The sequence below is a fragment of the Haliotis rubra genome, unplaced genomic scaffold (assembly GCF_003918875.1).
Source record: "Haliotis rubra isolate DU_JTF1 unplaced genomic scaffold, ASM391887v1 Scf728, whole genome shotgun sequence".
NCBI lineage: Eukaryota > Metazoa > Mollusca > Gastropoda > Lepetellida > Haliotidae > Haliotis > Haliotis rubra.
In genome coordinates this window covers 129,939-148,722 of record NW_025767444.1, presented here as the reverse complement: position 1 = coordinate 148,722, position 18,784 = coordinate 129,939, and the positions used below count along the sequence as shown (strand labels likewise).

The following is an 18,784-nucleotide window of genomic DNA, read 5'->3' as shown; positions in this document are numbered from 1 at the left end:
TCAAATGATGAGCCATTATGACAAATCGGTGCAAATCATGTTGGCAAAGCAGGCTGTAATCCTTGTCAGTTGTGCCGTGTTTGAGTGGGATGAGGAAGACGACGGTGAACTGTGTGCTCAGGGACAACATCAGAAGGTGACTACGTTCTAAGCTCGTCCTCCCCACTTTTCCTCCAGGACATGTAAACAACATGTACACCACATGCGGGGTCACAGCTGAAGACAACCCTCGTCAATAATAGAAAAATATTCCTTGTTTGTTACACTGGGCATCACAGAATGTAGAACTACACGCTGAGCAGCGAGGGGAGGATATGGACAAGGAGGACAGACGGACCAGACTAGGTTACTGGTGACAGAGAGAATGGACTGAGCTAATGCTGGTAGACAAACTTTACTACCATAATGAGGGTAGGAGGCTTGATTGGGATAATCATGGTAGACAGCCTGAACTCGGATAATCATGGTACATAGACTGAACTAAGATAATGATGGTAGACAGACTGGACTGGGCTAATGACGGTAGATAAACTGAACTCGGGTAATGAGTGTAGATAGACTGGATACGGTAAATGAGTCCGCTGTCATTAATATTCCAGCTGTATGACGGCGGTCTGTAAATATTAGAGCCTGGACCAGGCAATCCAGTGACAGACGTCATGCAAATCAGTCTACACAGTTGGGATACAACGACATGTATCAACCAAGCCAGCGAGCCTGACCACCCGATCCCGTCAGTCGCCTCCTACGACAAGCATTGGTTACTGAAGACTAATTCTAACCCGGACCTTCACGGGACGGAACCAGTTAACTGTGAGTTAGACGGCAGAAATTCTACAACGAACAGCACATTTCTTGTTTCTCCCTTCAGAGGTTGTTGCTCGAATTGTCGACGTGGAGAAAGAACAAGACCAACCTGCCTTAAAACCGACCCTGGGCCGGGCCGCAGTCTCCGGCAATCAGCACCTGTGTGCGGACAGATGTTATGTAATGGGGAATGCACATATATCACGGAGTATGCTATGAGTTTTTCAGACCGTGACAATTACATTTAAGCTGCAATGGCATCTGTCAAGTGTTGTTTGCCCCTTGCGTGATGGGAGATGAGTACTGATGTCAGGGTTAACGTCTGGCCGGGGAGGGGGATGTCGCCAAGGAAGGGGATGGGGTGTCTATACATTCATTTTCTGCTGTAGATACTTAATGCAAGATTAACTAGAAGATCTCATCCGATTTCACAGACAGGTAATTATGTCAGTAGTATCAATAAGTATTTTCGCACCTGATTTTATAAATATATGTTACTTCTGGACTGTTATCTATGAAAGAATACGTGTTGTAAGTTGAAAGGTAGTCTATTAACGTTTACGACAAGAAGTATCCATATCTGATGGCTGGACCCCCCCACACGCAAGTACTGTAGATCTGGTTAATGCAGTCGGATTCGAATTAAAGATGATTAAAGGGCTGACTATTGACTGTCCCCGCGTGGCCCTGTGACACATACTTGGTTGTAGAGACACACATGATTGACTGTACGTCAGCTGTATGTGAAGGAATAACGGAGGTACTGGCCTACCTGTAATAGATGGCAACGCCAACCTAACACCTCTAATGACGAGTTTAATTCCCTAGATGAAGTTAGTATGTCGCGCTCAGGTGTTAAACTCAGGTGGTAGTCAGGTAGTTAGGCCGAGGACCACGTTCACACCGGACACGAACGTTAAGAAAGTGATTAGAGCCTGGTATTGAATGTGTGTACAGGCCCCCACTGACAGAGGCCGGCTTCAGGGACTGCGTCTGTCAGCGAGGCAAATCCCAGCTCAGTCGAAACACAAGCATACATCAACAAACAATCATTTTACTTATCTATGTGACCAGGCTTGAACCTGGGATAACACATTCTACAAATATACGTGAGAATGTCACGAAAACACGAATATTGTCCCGCCAATAATGCAGCCCCTGCACCACAAACTGCTTCCATTATGTCATACACACTTTGACTTCTTGTTCTGGTCCGCCGTTGAAGGAAGTGAGCTTTATGTTATTGTTGCCCACCTGAAACACTTCATACGACTGGTGTTCCCTGTCTACACTATGGAGAACTGGGTGATCGACAGGGAAGCCAGCGGAGGTGTATGTCAACACTAGCCATGGGAATAAGGACGCCCGACCCCCTGACACTCGCCAAACTCCGCTCATCCACCAGGGATTACTGCGATATAGTAATCACATGGCAAGCTAAAATAGCAATCTTCACAAGACGTGCGGATTACAAGACGTGAAGAGACACCTAGAAATGTTGACGGCATTCAGTGTAAAGTTTCTCCGCACGTTGTTCCATTTTTACGAACTTGAACGTTAAGTTATCACTGCCCAGACTGACTATGGTGCTATGTACAGATGCCGTGCCCAATGTGACGTCATGTACAGGAGGTGGTTGGTGTCAGGTATATGTGGGTTCCTAAACCCGCGCTGATAAGGGAAGCCGTGGATGGAGATCGCCAGCGGAAGCCGCGCTGTACTTATCTTTGGCGCTGACTCCACGACCTGAACAGAACGCTAAACTCGTTTCTGTCTGGTGTCCCTGATACCCGTGTAAATACATAATATTACAACAACTGGAAGTAGTATAACCAATCAGACAACCTCGAGGTAACACCATCACACAGAAGACAACCTCGAGGTAACACCATCATATAGAAGACAACCTCACAGTAACAACATCATATAGAAGACAACCTCACAGTAACACCATCATATAGAAGACAACCTCACAGTAACACTTTCATATAGAAGACAACCTCACAGTAACACCATCATATAGAAGACAACCTCACAGTAACACCATCATATAGAAGACAACCTCACAGTTATACCATCATATAGAAGACAACCTCACAGTAACACCATCATATAGAAGACACCCTTGCAGTAATACCATCATATAGAAGACAACCTCACAGTAACACCATCATATAGAAGACACCCTTGCAGTAATACCATCATACAGAAGGCATCATTGCAGTAATGCCGACATACAGAAGACATCCTGGCAGTAATACCTCTGTACAGAAGACATCATTGCAGTAATACCTCTATACAGAATACATCATTGCAGTAATACCATCATACAGAAGACATCGTTGTAGTAATTCCTCTATACAGAAGACATCCTTGTAGTAATGCCATCATACAGAAGACATCCTTACAGTAATACTTCTATACAGAAGACATCCTTGCAGCAATCCCTCTATACAGAAGACACCCTTGCAGTAATACCCTCATACAGAAGACATCCTTGTAGTAATGCCGTTGTACAGAAGACATCCTTGTAGTAATGCCGTCATACAGAAGACATCCTTACAGTGCCGTCTATACAGAAGACATCCTTGCAGCAATCCCCTATGACATCCTTGTAGTAATGCCGTCATACAGAAGACATCCTTACAGTAATACTTCTATACAGAAGACATCCTTGCAGCAATCCCTCTATACAGAAGACATCCTTGCAGTAATACCGTCATACAGAAGACATCCTTGTAGTAATGCCGTTGTACAGAAGACATCCTTGCAGTAATGCCGACATACGGAATACATCATTGCAGTAATACCATCATACAGAAGACAAACTCTCAGTAACACCATCATATAGAAGACAACCTCACAGTAACAACATCATATAGAAGACAACCTCACAGTAACACCATCATATAGAAGACAACCTCACATTAACACTTTCATATAGAAGACAACCTCACAGTAACACCATCATATAGAAGACAACCTCACAGTAACACCATCATATAGAAGACAACCTCACAGTTATACCATCATATAGAAGACAACATCATATAGAAGACAACCTCACAGTAACACCATCATATAGAAGACACCTTTGCAGTAATACCATCATATAGAAGACAACCTCACAGTAACACCATCATATAGAAGACACCCTTGCAGTAATACCATCATACAGAAGGCATCATTGCAGTAATGCCGACACACAGAAGACATCATCATACAGAATACATCATTGCAGTAATACCATCATACAGAATACATCATTGCAGTAATGCCGACATACAGAAGACATCCTGGCAGTAATAACTCTGTACAGAATACATCATTGCAGAAATACCTCTATACAGAATACATCATTGCAGTAATACCATCCTACAGAAGACATCGTTGTAGTAATTCCTCTATACAGAAGACCTCCTTGTAGTAATGCCGTCATACAGAAGACATCCTTACAGTAATACTTCTATACAGAAGACATCCTTGCAGCAATCCCTCTATACAGAAGACATCCTTGCAGTAATACCGCCATACAGAAGACATCCTTGTAGTAATGCCGTTGTACAGAAGATATCCTTGCAGTAATGCCGACATACGGAAGACATCATTGCAGTAATACCATCATACAGAAGACATCTTTGTAGTAATGCTGTCATACAGAAGACATCCTTGTAGTAATACCTCTATACAGAAGACATCCTTGTAGTAATACCATCATACAGAATACATCATTGCAGTAATACCGTCATACAGAAGACATCATTGCAGTAATACCGTCATACAGAAGACATCCTTGCAGTAATACCATCATACAGAAGACATCCTTGTAGTAATGCCGTCATACAGAAGACATCCTTGTAGTAATACCTCTATACAGAAGACTTCCTTGCACTAATACCTCTGTACAGAATACATCCTTGCAGTAATACCGTCATACAGAAGACATCCTGACAGTAATACCTCTGTACAGAATACATCATTGCAGTAATGCCGTTGTACAGAAGACATCCTTGTAGTAATACCTCTATACATTGCAGTAATGCCATCATACAGAAGACATCCTTGCAGTAATACCGTCATACAGAATACATCATTGCAGTAATACCGTCATACAGAAGACATCCGTGTAGTAATATCATCATACAGAATACATCATTGCAGTAATACCTCTATACAGAAGACATCCTTGCAGTAATACCATCATACAGAAGACATCCTTGCAGTAATACCTCTATACAGAAGACATCCTGGCAGTAATGCCAACATACAGAATACATCATTGCAGTAATACCTCTATACAGAATACATCATTGCAGTAATACCTCTATACAGAATACATCCTTGCAGCAATCCCTCTATACAGAAGACATCATTGCAGTAATACCATCATACAGAAGACATCCTTGTAGTAATGCCGTCATACAGAAGACATCCTGGCAGTAATACCTCTATACAGAAGACTTCCTTGCAGTAATACCGTCATACAGAAGACATACTTGCAGTAATGTCGACATACAGAATACATCATTGCAGTAATACCGTCATACAGAAGACATCCGTGTAGTAATATCATCATACAGAAGACATCCTTGTAGTAATACCATCATAAAGAAGACATCCTTGCAGTAATACCATCTTACAGAAGACATCCTTGCAGTAATACTTCTATACAGAATACATTATTGCAGTAATGCCGTCATTACAGAAGACTTCCTTGTAGTAATGCCGTCATACAGAAGACATCCTTGTAGTAATACTTCTATACAGAAGACATCCTTGCAGCAATCCCTCTATACAAAAGACATCCTTGCAGTAATACCGTCATACAGAAGACATCCTTGTCATACAGAAGACATCCTTGTAGTAATGCCGTCATACAGAAGACATCCTTGTAGTAATACCTCTATACAGAAGACATCCTTGTAGTAAGATCATCATACAGAATACATCATTGCAGTAATACAGTCATGCAGAAGACATCATTGCAGTAATACCGTCATACAGAAGACATCATTGCAGTAATACCATCATACAGAAGACATTCTTGTAGTAATGCCGTCATACAGAAGACATCCTTGTAGTAATACCTCTATACAGAAGACATCCTTGTAGTAATACCATCATACAGAATACATCATTGCAGTAATACCGTCATACAGAAGACATCATTGCAGTGATACCGTCATACAGAAGACATCCTTGCAGTAATACCATCATACAGAAGACATTCTTGTAGTAATGCCGTCATACAGAAGACATCCTTGTAGTAATACCTCTATACAGAAGACATCCTGGCAGAAATACCTCTGTACAGAATACATCATTGCAGTAATGCCGTCATACAGAATACATCATTGCAGTAATACCGTCATACAGAAGACATCCGTGTAGTAATATCATCATACAGAAGACATCATTGCAGTAATACCTCTATGCAGAATACATCATTGCAGTAATGCCGTCATACAGAAGACATCATTGCAGTAGTACCATCATACAGAATACATCATTGCAGTAATACCTCTATACAGAAGACATCCTTGCAGTAATACCGTCATACAGAATACATTATTGCAGTAATACCGACATACAGAAGACATCCTTGTAGTAATGCCGTCATACAGAAGACATCCTGGCAGTAATACCTCTATACAGAAGACTTCCTTGCAGTAATACCATCATACAGAAGACATCCTTGCAGTAATGCCGACATACAGAATACATCATTGCAGTAATACCGTCATACAGAAGACATCCGTGTAGTAATATCATCATACAGAAGAGATCCGTGTAGTAATACCTCTATACAGATTACATCATTGCAGTAATGCCGACATACAGAATACATCATTGCAATAATACCGTCATACAGAAGACATCCGTGTAGTAATATCATCATACAGAAGAAATCCTTGTAGTAATACCTCTATACAGAATACATTATTGCAGTAATGCCGTCATACAGAAGACATCCTTGCAGTAATACCATCATACAGAAGACATCCTTGCAGTAATACCATCATACAGAAGACATCCTTGTAGTAATAGTTCTATACAGAATACATTATTGCAGTAATGCCGTCATTACAGAAGACATCCTTGTAGTAATGCCGTCATACAGAAGACATCCTTGTAGTAATGCCGTCATTACAGAAGACATCCTTGTAGTAATGCCGTCATACAGAAGACATCCTTGTAGTAATGCCGTCATACAGAAGACATCCTTGCAGTAATACCATCATACAGAATACATCCTTACAGTAATACCTCTATACAGAATACATCATTGCAGAAATACCATAATACAGAAGACATCCTTGTAGTAATTCCGTCATACAGAAGACATCCTTGCAGCAATACATCTTTATGCGGAAGACATCCTTGTAGTAATGCCGTCATACAGAAGACATCCTTGTAGTAATGCCGTCATACAGAAGACATCCTTGTAGTAATGCCTTCACACAGAAGACAACCTTGTTGTAATACCTCTATACAAAAGACATCCTTGTAGTAATACTATCAAACAGAAGACATTCTTGCAGTAATACCATATACTAAAGTCACCCTTGTTGTAATACCTCTATACATGCTACAGGTGACTACAGTTTGGGACGTGCTGATACAATTAAGCGTATGCCCCTTCATACATAGTCTGAACACGGTTTCGTTTTCTCACCTTTGAGAATGTAGTCAACTACCACAGCGTCTTCTTCCTTGCAGGCGATGGCGTCCAGTGTTAGTCCTGTGGACATGTGGACACCGCCGATCAGCTCAGGCATGATGCCGGTATCTGCAACAGGCAGTGTCATACATTAAGCAACTGACATCATTGTCATACATCACACACCTGACATCATTGTCATACACCAAGCAGCTGTCATCATTGTCATACATATTCCACCTGATATCATTGCCATATATCATCCACCTATTATCACTGCCATACATTAAGCAGATGTCACCATTGTCATACATCACCCACCTGATATCATTGCCATATATCATCCACCTATTATCATTGCCATACATAAAGCAGCCGACATCATTGCCATACATTAAGCAGATGTCATCATTGTCATACATCACCCACCTGATATCACTGCCATACATCAAGCAGCCGACATCATTGTCATACATCAATCACCTGATATCATTGCAATATATCCCCCACCTGACATCATCGTCGTACATCCCACACCTGGAATCATTGTCATACATCACCAACCTGGAATCATTGTCATACATCACCAACCTGGAATCATTGTCATACATCCCCCACCTGAGATATCTGCCATACATCCCCCACCTGACATCATTGTCATACATCCCCCAACTGGAATCATTGTCATACATCCCACACCTGGAATCATTGTCATACATCCCCCACCTGGAATCATTGTCATACATCCCCCACCTGGAATCATTGTCATACATCACCCACCTGGAATCATTGTCATACATCCCCCACCTGGAATCATTGTCATACATCACCCACCTGAGATCATTGCCACACATCACCCACCTGACATCATTGTCATACATCCCACACCTGGAATCATTGTCATACATCCCCCAACTGGAATCATTGTCATACATTACCCACCTGGAATCATTGTGATATATCCCACACCTGGAATCATTGTCATACCCCACCTGATATCACTGCCATACATCAAGCAGCCGACATCATTGTCATACATCAATCACCTGTCGTACATCCCACACCTGGAATCATTGTAATACATCCCCCACCTGGAATCATTGTCATTCATCCCCCAACTGGAATCATTATCATACATCACCCACCTGACATCATTGTCATACATCCCACACCTGGAATCATTGTCATACATCCCCCACCTGGAATCATTGTCATACATTCCCCAACTGGATTCATTGTCATACATCCCCCACTTGGAATCATTGTCATACATCCCACACCTGGAATCATTGTCATACATCACCCACCTGGAATCATTGTCATACATCATCCATCTGACATCATTGTCATACATCCCCCAACTGGAATCATTGTCATACATCCAACACCTGGAATCATTGTCATACATCCCCCACCTTGAATCATTGTCACGCGGTACATCCCACCCAACTGGAATCATTGTCCAACATCCCCCACCTGGAATCATTGTCATACATCCCACACCTGGAATCATTGTCATACATCCCCCACCTGGAATCATTGTCATACATGCCCCAACTGGAATCATTGTCATACATCCCACACCTAGAATCATTGTCATACATCCCACACCTGGAATCATTGTCATACATCCCACACCTGGAATCATTGTCATACGTCACCCACCTGACATCACTGTCATATATCACACAGCTAACATCGTCAAATATCTCTGACCCACTGACATTGTCAAATATCTCTGACTCACTGACATTGTCAAATATCTCTGACCCACTGACATTGTCAAATATCTCTGACCCACTGATATTGTCAAATATCTCTGACCCACTGACATTTATCTCAACTGATATTGTCTCTGACCCACTGACATTGTCAAATATCTCTGACCCACTGATATTGTCAAATATCTCTGACCCACTGATATTGTCAAATATATCTGACCCACTGACATTGCCAAATATATCTGACCCACTGATATTGTCAAATATCTCTGACCCACTGATATTGTCAAATATCTCTGACCCACTGATATTGTCAAATATCTCTGACCCACTGACATTGCCAAATATCTCACTGACATTGTTATGCACAGTCAGAACGTGGTCATGATATGACGTAACGTAATAAAGCAAGAAAAACGCATACTGACATACAGATGGAATCAATGGTATCTTAACATCAACGTTAAGTGAGCATCATGGATGTAGACCGGCAGATACAATGAAGGGTATCGTCATATGGACAGAATCGGTGGATATTGTCATCCAGAAAGAATCAAGGGACAATATAATACAGACACATTGAAAGGATATTGCCATACATACAGAATCACGGGGTTTTGTGTTAGTGACGGAATCAAGATATACTGTCATACAGACACCATCAAAAAAGGATAGATTGACCTACAAATAGAATCCGGGGATACAGGACTAAGAGTTATTGCTATAGAGCTTCTAACGGGCTGGATAAAGGGCTATTGTGAGACAATTTCAAGGGGTATTAGCGGAGCGAATCACGTGATCATAAGTGTCAGGGATATCATTTCCAAGTCACATTATTTGTATGTCTTTGTTGAAGACATGGAGTTTATTTGAGTGTTATCCACTGTCACTGTGACTCCTAACACGGCCATACAAATGGGGTGACTCTACACATGGCTACAGAAGGAGTGACTCTTTACATGACTACATAGAAGGGGTGACTCTACACATGACTACACAGAAGGGGTGACTCTACACATGACTACACAGAAGGAGTGACTCCACACATGACTACACAGAAGGGGTGACTCTACACATGACTACATAGAAGGGATGACTCTACACATGACTACATAGAAGGAGTGACTCTACACATGACTACATAGAAGGGGTGACTCTACACATGACTACATAGAAGGGGTGACTCTACACATGACTACATAGAAGAGGTGACTCTACACATGACTACACAGAAGGAGTGACTCCACACATGACTACACAGAAGGGGTGACTCTACACATGACTACATAGAAGGGGTGACTCCACACATGACTACACAGAAGGGGTGACTCTACACATGACTACATAGAAGGGGTGACTCTACACATGACTACACAGAAGGAGTGACTCCACACATGACTACACGGAAGGGGTGACTCCACACATGACTACACAGAAGGGGTGACTCCACACATGACTACATAGAAGGGATGACTCCACACATGACTACATAGAAGGGGTGACTCTTTACATGACTACAGAAGGGGTGACTCTACATGACTACATGAACTACATGACTACACAGAAGGAGTGACTCCACACATGACTACACGGAAGGGGTGACTCCACACATGACTACACAGAAGGGGTGACTCCATACATGACTACATAGAAGGGGTGACTCCGTACATGACTACATAGAAGGGGTGACTCTTTACATGAATACACAGAAGGAGTGACTCTACACATGACTACACAGAAGGGGTGACTCTACACATGACTACATAGAAGGGGTGACTCTTTACATGACTACACAGAAGGGGTGACTCTTTACATGACTACACAGAAGGGGTGACTCTACACATGACTGTACCAAAGTGATTCCTCACAGGATTACACAGCGTTATTTAAATAGCCATACAGGCGACAGGGGTTGCAATTAGTATCTCATTGCACATTTAGCGCTAATTGTAGAGGCATTCACCAACAATGGCTACGCGTCACTGTAACCGATGTCGACGCTGATAAATACCAAGGGACAGGTAAGTTTGACTGTGACACGGGATGTTGAAATCAATCTCAGGAAAACGCAAACAAGTGACAGAAAACACAACTATAACAATTTCACATCCATCCTTTTTCTCTCACAAAAAAAGTCTTTTTAAGGTGTTCCAACTAACTTTTCGAAAATAATATTCTTATTAGCAAGTTCACTTGCATACACAGTTAAACCATCTAATCATATCGCTCCAATTCAAGAGCGATTTAAACTTGTCCTCCGTGTAACCGAAAAATCCGATACTGAAATATTTACCAATTTCTATCATATATGACGTGTAAAAGAAGCATCACTGACATCTTTGTCCTTTTTGGATACATACATTTGTATTCTGTACCGTCTTCTTTTATAGATGAAATAAATAACGGTGTCTGTTTCCTGGTGCCGTCGTCCAAGGCAATGGCGACCTGGCCAGGCACTGGGTGCACGCGGGGTTACATCGCATTGATTGGTAACGGTTGTTTTGAAAGTGTTAGAGTGTGTGTGTTTAGCAAACTCTCACACTGGTTTGAGGACGGCGACCTCAGCCCGGACAGGGCCAACATCAAGGCGGAAGTACACAAGCGGGCTCTGGGTGCAACTCACCAAACTCCTACACCTTGTATTCATTCATGTTGATATACTGTGTTATTATGAAATATATACGATGAAGTGTTCGAATTTGTTACTACGGCCAACATTTAGTGACAGGACCCCTATAATATTGTGACGAGAATATCACCAAACCTTCAGCCCAGCTAACAGTGTGCTATAACAAGGTAGTGTATCCTGTATCTACTACAGATTCCCTACGTGGAAGCAGGTTAAACGTCACGTCAGTGGGGTGGAGTGTTGGTACAGAATGATGTGAACCTTTTTAGCTGTTGCAAATGAGGTCTCTGTTGTGTAAAGGTTTACTATAAATACTATCTAATTTACTAATGTAGAACGTTTTATCAAAATTGTACACAATTATCTAATAAGTTATACAGGTTTATATTTATTTGTATTTGTGCAAATTAAACTAACAAAAGTTCATATGCATATATGATATACTAGCGCCTTGAGCAAGCACTAGTTGCCTGGATATGTGCGCTATATAAATATCATATAATAATAGTATCATATTTTTTATACTTTTCTATAACACACAAATACTATCGTTTCCCTTTTGAAACGTGTGACATGTCATTTAACAATTTTAAAATAACACTAAATACTACAATGGAACTTACCTAGGCAGGTTAATCCCGTATGACAATATATAGCAAGGTTTTTCCGACCTTACTTTCCGGGTAAGAATAGCCTTGTCCTATTATGTAGATAGGTAGGTAGTCCCAGCGCTCTCACTAACTCAGCTGTTGCACGCTCATATGGTTAACACCGAATTGACTCAGATCATTCTTGTCTACCTAACTGAGTTTCACCTGAAGTGCGCTCAACCAATCAGCGGCCTCGTCACAGCTGCGTTGTCTGAGAGGACTGGGAGCCTCCGTGGAGGGGGAGGGAAAAGGGGGAAGCGAGGCTTGTGTATCTGCACTCACAACTGGCAAATAATTCAGTCTTGGTTAAAGAAGCACCTAAATTTTCAGGCATTTGTTTGTTGGTTTTGTGGGGTTAGGCCTCACTGTGTGTTATATTTGTGCTACTGTTACTACACTCTGTGATGCAAGCATTCTATTTATGTGAGATTTGATTAGTATTGGACTATAATTCAAATCATCCGAGTGTGGAAATTTATATTTGCGATTATTGAATCGTTGTGAGCAAATGAGACCTAAAGCAGTGCTTGTCCAAAAGAAGAAAACAAAACAAACATAAGAAACATTTCTCCCAGAACGGTCAGTATATGTCCTGTATTGACGGTGAGTTGACTATATTGTGGTCTATGTGTGGTCAGATATATATTGACTGTTTATTAACAAAAGTAATGAAACTGTCATTTATCTCTTTTATTTATAATTTGATTTTCTTAAAACAGACACGAGAAGTACAGGTGATTTTGTGTGTCTTTCTCCCATCCAGTCGCGTGTGCTGTTTACGAAACAAAAAGAACAGGTGTGGGCATAACCGTAAAGAAACGCACTAGTTTTTGGAAATGTTATACACAACGTGGGTTCCAATAGCTGAAAACTTATGTCGGGAACAACGGGCGAAAGACCTTAAACACTGTGGGTGCTGTAACACATGTATTCATGTATTCATGTATTTCAGTTATTATGTATAAATGCACTTATATATATGTATACACTCTCATACATACATATCTTTAACGCCATTGGTAGATTTAGCTATTTTCTAATGATGGGTCACTTCGCTGAGCCACCAACGATTTTGAACAGACATACACTGCATTAAATATGTACTTAATAAGCACATTTCCGTACATTCCTAATCCAGAAGGGCTGTAAGTGTCCAAGTCCTGATTTGCTGACGTCTTATCTGAGATGTAGCGGCAGCACGCGGCGACCCTCCAGAACAAACTTGTATTGTGGCAGCGAGGTGGCCGGGCAGGCGGGGCCTCTGACGGGCTGGTGGCAGTGCATGTCAACATCTCTCACTTCCTCCTTCCAGATTCAGGTCCTGGCATCAGATCGATGTCGACAAGGCCCTCGCAGAGCCCCTGTCCACACTCACCACTCATGACAAGCAATATGTTACCTGCCCACGGCACCATACACACGTGTGGGGAAACTTGTCTTCTTGTGTCTAGTAGACTGGGGAGACCACCATACACACGAAGGGTAACCTGTGTACTTGCGCCTAGTAGACTGGGGAGACCACCATACACACGAAGGGTAACCTGTGTACTTGCGTCTAGTAGACTGGGGAGACCACCATACACACGAAGGGTAACCTGTGTACTTGCGTCTAGTAGACTGGGGAGACCACCATACACACGAAGGGTAACCTGTGTACTTGCGTCTAGTAGACTGGGGAGACCACCATACACACGAAGGGTAACCTGTGTACTTGCGTCTAGTAGAGTGGGGAGACCACCATACACACGAAGGGTAACCTGTGTACTTGCGTCTAGTAGACTGGGAGGCCACCATACACACGAAGGGTAACCTGTGTACTTGCGTCTAGTAGACTGGGGAGACCACCATATACACGAAGGGTAACCTGTGTACTTGCGTCTAGTAGACTGGGGAGACCACCATACACGAAGGGTAACCTGTGTACTTGCGTCCTGGGGAACCACCATACACACGAAGGGTAACCTGTGTACTTGCGTCTAGTAGACTGGGAGACCACCATACACACGAAGGGTAACCTGTGTACTTGCGTCTAGTAGACTGGGGAGACCACCATACACACGAAGGGTAACCTGTGTACTTGCGTCTAGTAGACTGGGGAGACCACCATACACACGAAGGGTAACCTGTGTACTTGCGTCTAGTAGACTGGGGAGACCACCATACACACGAAGGGTAACCTGTGTACTTGCGTCTAGTAGACTGGGGAGACCACCATAGAAGGGTAACCTGTGTACTTGCGTCTAGTAGACACCATCCAGGTAGTCATTGTCGACCAAGACATATATGAACAAAGTACTACACATGTCTAGTATAGTCTCGAAATAGGTAGCGCGTGACATAATTAAACACATAGACAGAAACAACCAGAAGACTAGACGGCATGATGTAGACAGCAGGAACACACATAGATAGAAACAACCAGAACAATAGACGGCATGATGTAGACAGCTGGAACACACATAGATAGAAACAACCAGAACACACACGGCATAGATAGAAACAACCAGAACAATAGACGGCATGATGTAGACAGCTGGAACAATGGACAGAACAATAGACGGCATGATGAGACAGCAGGACCGACAGGAACACAGTAACGGGCTGGAAACCAGAACACTAGACGGCATGATGTAGACAGCAGGAACACATATGGACAGAAACAACCAGAACACTAGACGGCATGATGTAGACAGCAGGAACACACATAGACAGAAACAACCAGAACACTAGACGGCATGATGTAGACAGCTGGAACACATATAGACAGAAACAACCAGAACACTAGACGGCATGATGTAGACAGCTGGAACACATATGGACAGAAACAACCAGAACACTAGACGGCATGATGTAGACAGCTGGAACATATGGACAGAAACAACAGAACACTAGACAGAAACAACCAGAACACCAGAACACTAGACGGCATGATGTAGACAGCTGGTGTAGACAGAACAGCTGGAACACATATGGACAGAAACAACCAGAACACTAGACGGCATGATGTAGACAGCAGGAACACATATGGACAGAAACAACCAGAACACTAGACGGCATGATGTAGACAGCAGGAACACATATGGATAGAAACAACCAGAACACTAGACGGCATGATGAAGGAGACACATATGGACACACATAGATAGAAACAACCAGCACACTAGACGGCAATGTAGGGCTGGAACCAACACAGAACACTAGACGGCATGATGCAGAACACTAGACGGCATGATGTGAACGAACACACATAGATCGAAACAGGAACACTAGACGGCATGATGTAGACAGCTGGAACACATATTGACAGAAACAACCAGAACACTAGACGGCATATAGACAGCTGGAACACACATGGAAGAAACAACCAGAACACTAGACGGCATGATGTAGACAGCGAAATAGGAACATGGACAGAAGACAGAAACAACCAGAACACTAGACGGCATGATGTAGACAGCAGGAACACATATGGAGGATGGACAGAAACAACCAGAACACTAGACGGCATGATGTAGACAGCTGGAACACATATGGACAGAAACAACCAGAACACTAGACGGCATGATGTAGACAGCTGGAACACACATGGACAGAAACAACCAGAACACTAGACGGCATGATGTAGACAGCAGGAACACATATTGACAGAAACAACCAGAACACTAGACGGCATGATGCAGACAGCAGGAACACATATGGACAGAAACAACCAGAACACTAGACGGCATGATGTAGACAGCTGGAACACATATGGACAGAAACAACCAGAACACTAGACGGCATGATGTAGACAGCAGGAACACACATAGACAGAAACAACCAGAACACTAGACGGCATGATGTAGACAGCAGGAACACATATGGACAGAAACAACCAGAACACTAGACGGGATGATGTAGACAGCAGGAACACGTGCACAGAAGGACACGGTGCACATAGTTAGAACACACATAGATATAAAGATAGGGTGCAAATACAGGCCTTCGGAGAGTTAATGTATCGTTTTAGTCTCTTCATAATTGTCACGTTATTGTAAAGCAACAACCTGGGTAGTGATTATTGTTAAAGTATAGCGAGTTTACATGATATTGGGGGTTTACAGCTGTCTGGCTGCGCCGTGTGCTGTGATAGTAGTGCCATAGTATTGTGACGATGGGAGCGGCAGGTAAGCCTGTGAACAGTGGAGTATGTGTAGTTGACGCCGGAACCCTACAGAAAGGGGAGAGAGTCTCACACAGACGACGTGACAGGTTAGTTGCTAGCGAGATGACACATACCCCAGTGTAGTTGTCGCTATCACCGACATCACCATGGCACTAACATCTCTCAACATCAATAACTTATTAGCCATCAAACATTTGCGTAATCTTCTCATTGGCCATGATAACAGCGCGTAGAGAGGGTAGAGTTTCTCCCCCGTGTGGACACAGCCGTGATGATCAAACTACGCCATATACAGACGCTTCATCCACATCATGGTGGAAATATCCGCACTTCTAACAGTGTCTTGAGGCGTGCATGTGCGTCGCTTGCCAAGGCTAGGCTTACGTTGGTACTTGTGGTGAGATCTAACTGAATGTATCAGCGACACCGTATTCATGATCTGCATCAGCGAGTGACACACTGACCTAATGACTACATGCCCATCAGCTGAACCTTGGAGGCAAGAGACACAGGGCACATGCACCCTAAACATTAGAATCTACATGTATTTATATTTATTTTGGTAATGTAGACAAGGGGCCTATCCAAGTATTCCTACCCACGGATTTGGCCAATGGCACAACGTTTACTGAGGAAGCTAGAGTACTAATTGTTTCTATCTGAGTATATGAAATGCATCTACCCTCTGAAATAAAGTCACTAATCACTGACGATTTAAGGACAGAACGTTTCAGGTGAGAAACGAAAAATCTACATAAACGATATCGACCACGTCTAAGACCTTGTGTGTAAGTCATTTGATGAACAGGTGTGTAAATCAGGTAGATGACCAGGTGTGTAAATCAGGCACAAAACCTGGTGTGTAAATCAGGTAGATGACCAGGCGTGTAAATCAGGTAGATGACCAGTTGTGTAAATCAGGTAAAAAACCTGGTGTGTAAATCAGGTACATGACCAGGTGTGTAAATCAGGTAGAAGATCTGGTGTGTAAATCAGGTACATGACCAGGTGTGTAAATCAGGTACAAAACCTGGTGTGTAAATCAGGTAGATGACCAGGTGTGTAAATCAGGTAGATGACCAGGGTGTGTAAATCAAGGTAGATGACCAGGGTAGATGACCAGGTGTGTAAATCAGGTAGATGACCAGGTGTGTAAATCAGGTACAAGACCTGGTGTGTAAATCAGGTAGATGACCAGGTGTGTAAATCAGGTACCAGACCTGGTGTGTAAATCAGGTAGATGACCAGGTGTGTAAATCAGGTGTGATGATCAGGTACAAGTGTGTAAATCAGGTAGATGACCAGGTGTGTAAATCGGGTAGTAAAGAGTTTGTAAATCAGGTACATGACCAGGTGTGTAAATCAGGTACAAACAGGTGTGTAAGGTAGGGTACATGGCCAGAATGTGTGTAAATCAGGTAAAGATCTGGTGTGTAAATGAGGTAGATGACCAGGTGTGTAAATCAGGTAGTTGACCAGGTGTGTAAATCAGGTAGATGACCAGGTGTGTAAGTGAGGTACATGAACAGGTGTGTAAATCAGGTACACGATCTGGTGTGTCAATGAGGTAGATGATCAGGTGTGTAAATCAGGTACATGATCAGGTGTGTAAATCAGGTAGTTGACCAGGTGTGTAAATCAGGTACAAGATCTGGTGTGTAAATCAGGTACATGGCCAGGTGTGTAAATCAGGTAGATGACCAGGTGTGTAAATCAGGTACATGAACAGGTGTGTAAATCAGGTAGATGGCCAAGTTTGTAAATCAGGTACATGACCAGGTGTGTAAATCAGGTACAAAACCAGGTGTTTAAATCAAGGTACATGGCCAAGTGTGTGAGGTGCATGACCAGGTGTGTAAATCAGGTAGATGACCAGGTGTGTAAATCAGGTACAAGATCTGGTGTGTAAATGAGGTAGTTGACCAGGTATGTAAATCAGGTACAAGATCTGGTGTGTAAATCAGGTAGTTGACCAGGTGTGTAAATCAGGTAGATGACCAGGTGTGTAAGTGAGGTACATGAACAGGTGTGTAAATCAGGTAGATGCAAAGTTTGTAAATCAGGTACATGACCAGGTGTGTAAAATCAGGTACAAAACCTGGGTTTTAAATGAGGTACATGGCCAAGTGTGTAAATCAGGTAGATGACCAG

The 18,784-nt window shown here is 42.7% G+C and overlaps 1 protein-coding gene across 2 annotated transcripts in view; it reads right to left on the bottom strand.

Annotated features, from left to right (window-relative positions):
* Nucleotides 1-18,784, bottom strand: part of LOC124259546 (nuclear receptor subfamily 5 group A member 2-like) — a 268,621-nt gene that overhangs the window by 225,382 nt on the left and 24,455 nt on the right. Inside the window, exons 1-2 of one of the 2 annotated variants that reach the window (XM_046693690.1) lie at nucleotides 12,442-12,546; nucleotides 7,484-7,597 (exon numbers count right to left, since the gene is read on the bottom strand). In XM_046693690.1, the coding sequence (XP_046549646.1) occupies nucleotides 7,484-7,586 (103 nt within the window). In that variant the 5' untranslated portion in view covers nucleotides 7,587-7,597; nucleotides 12,442-12,546. Of the gene's footprint in view, nucleotides 1-7,483; nucleotides 7,598-12,441; nucleotides 12,547-18,784 lie in introns of those variants that run through there. The other variant, XM_046693688.1, reaches the window with a different exon arrangement.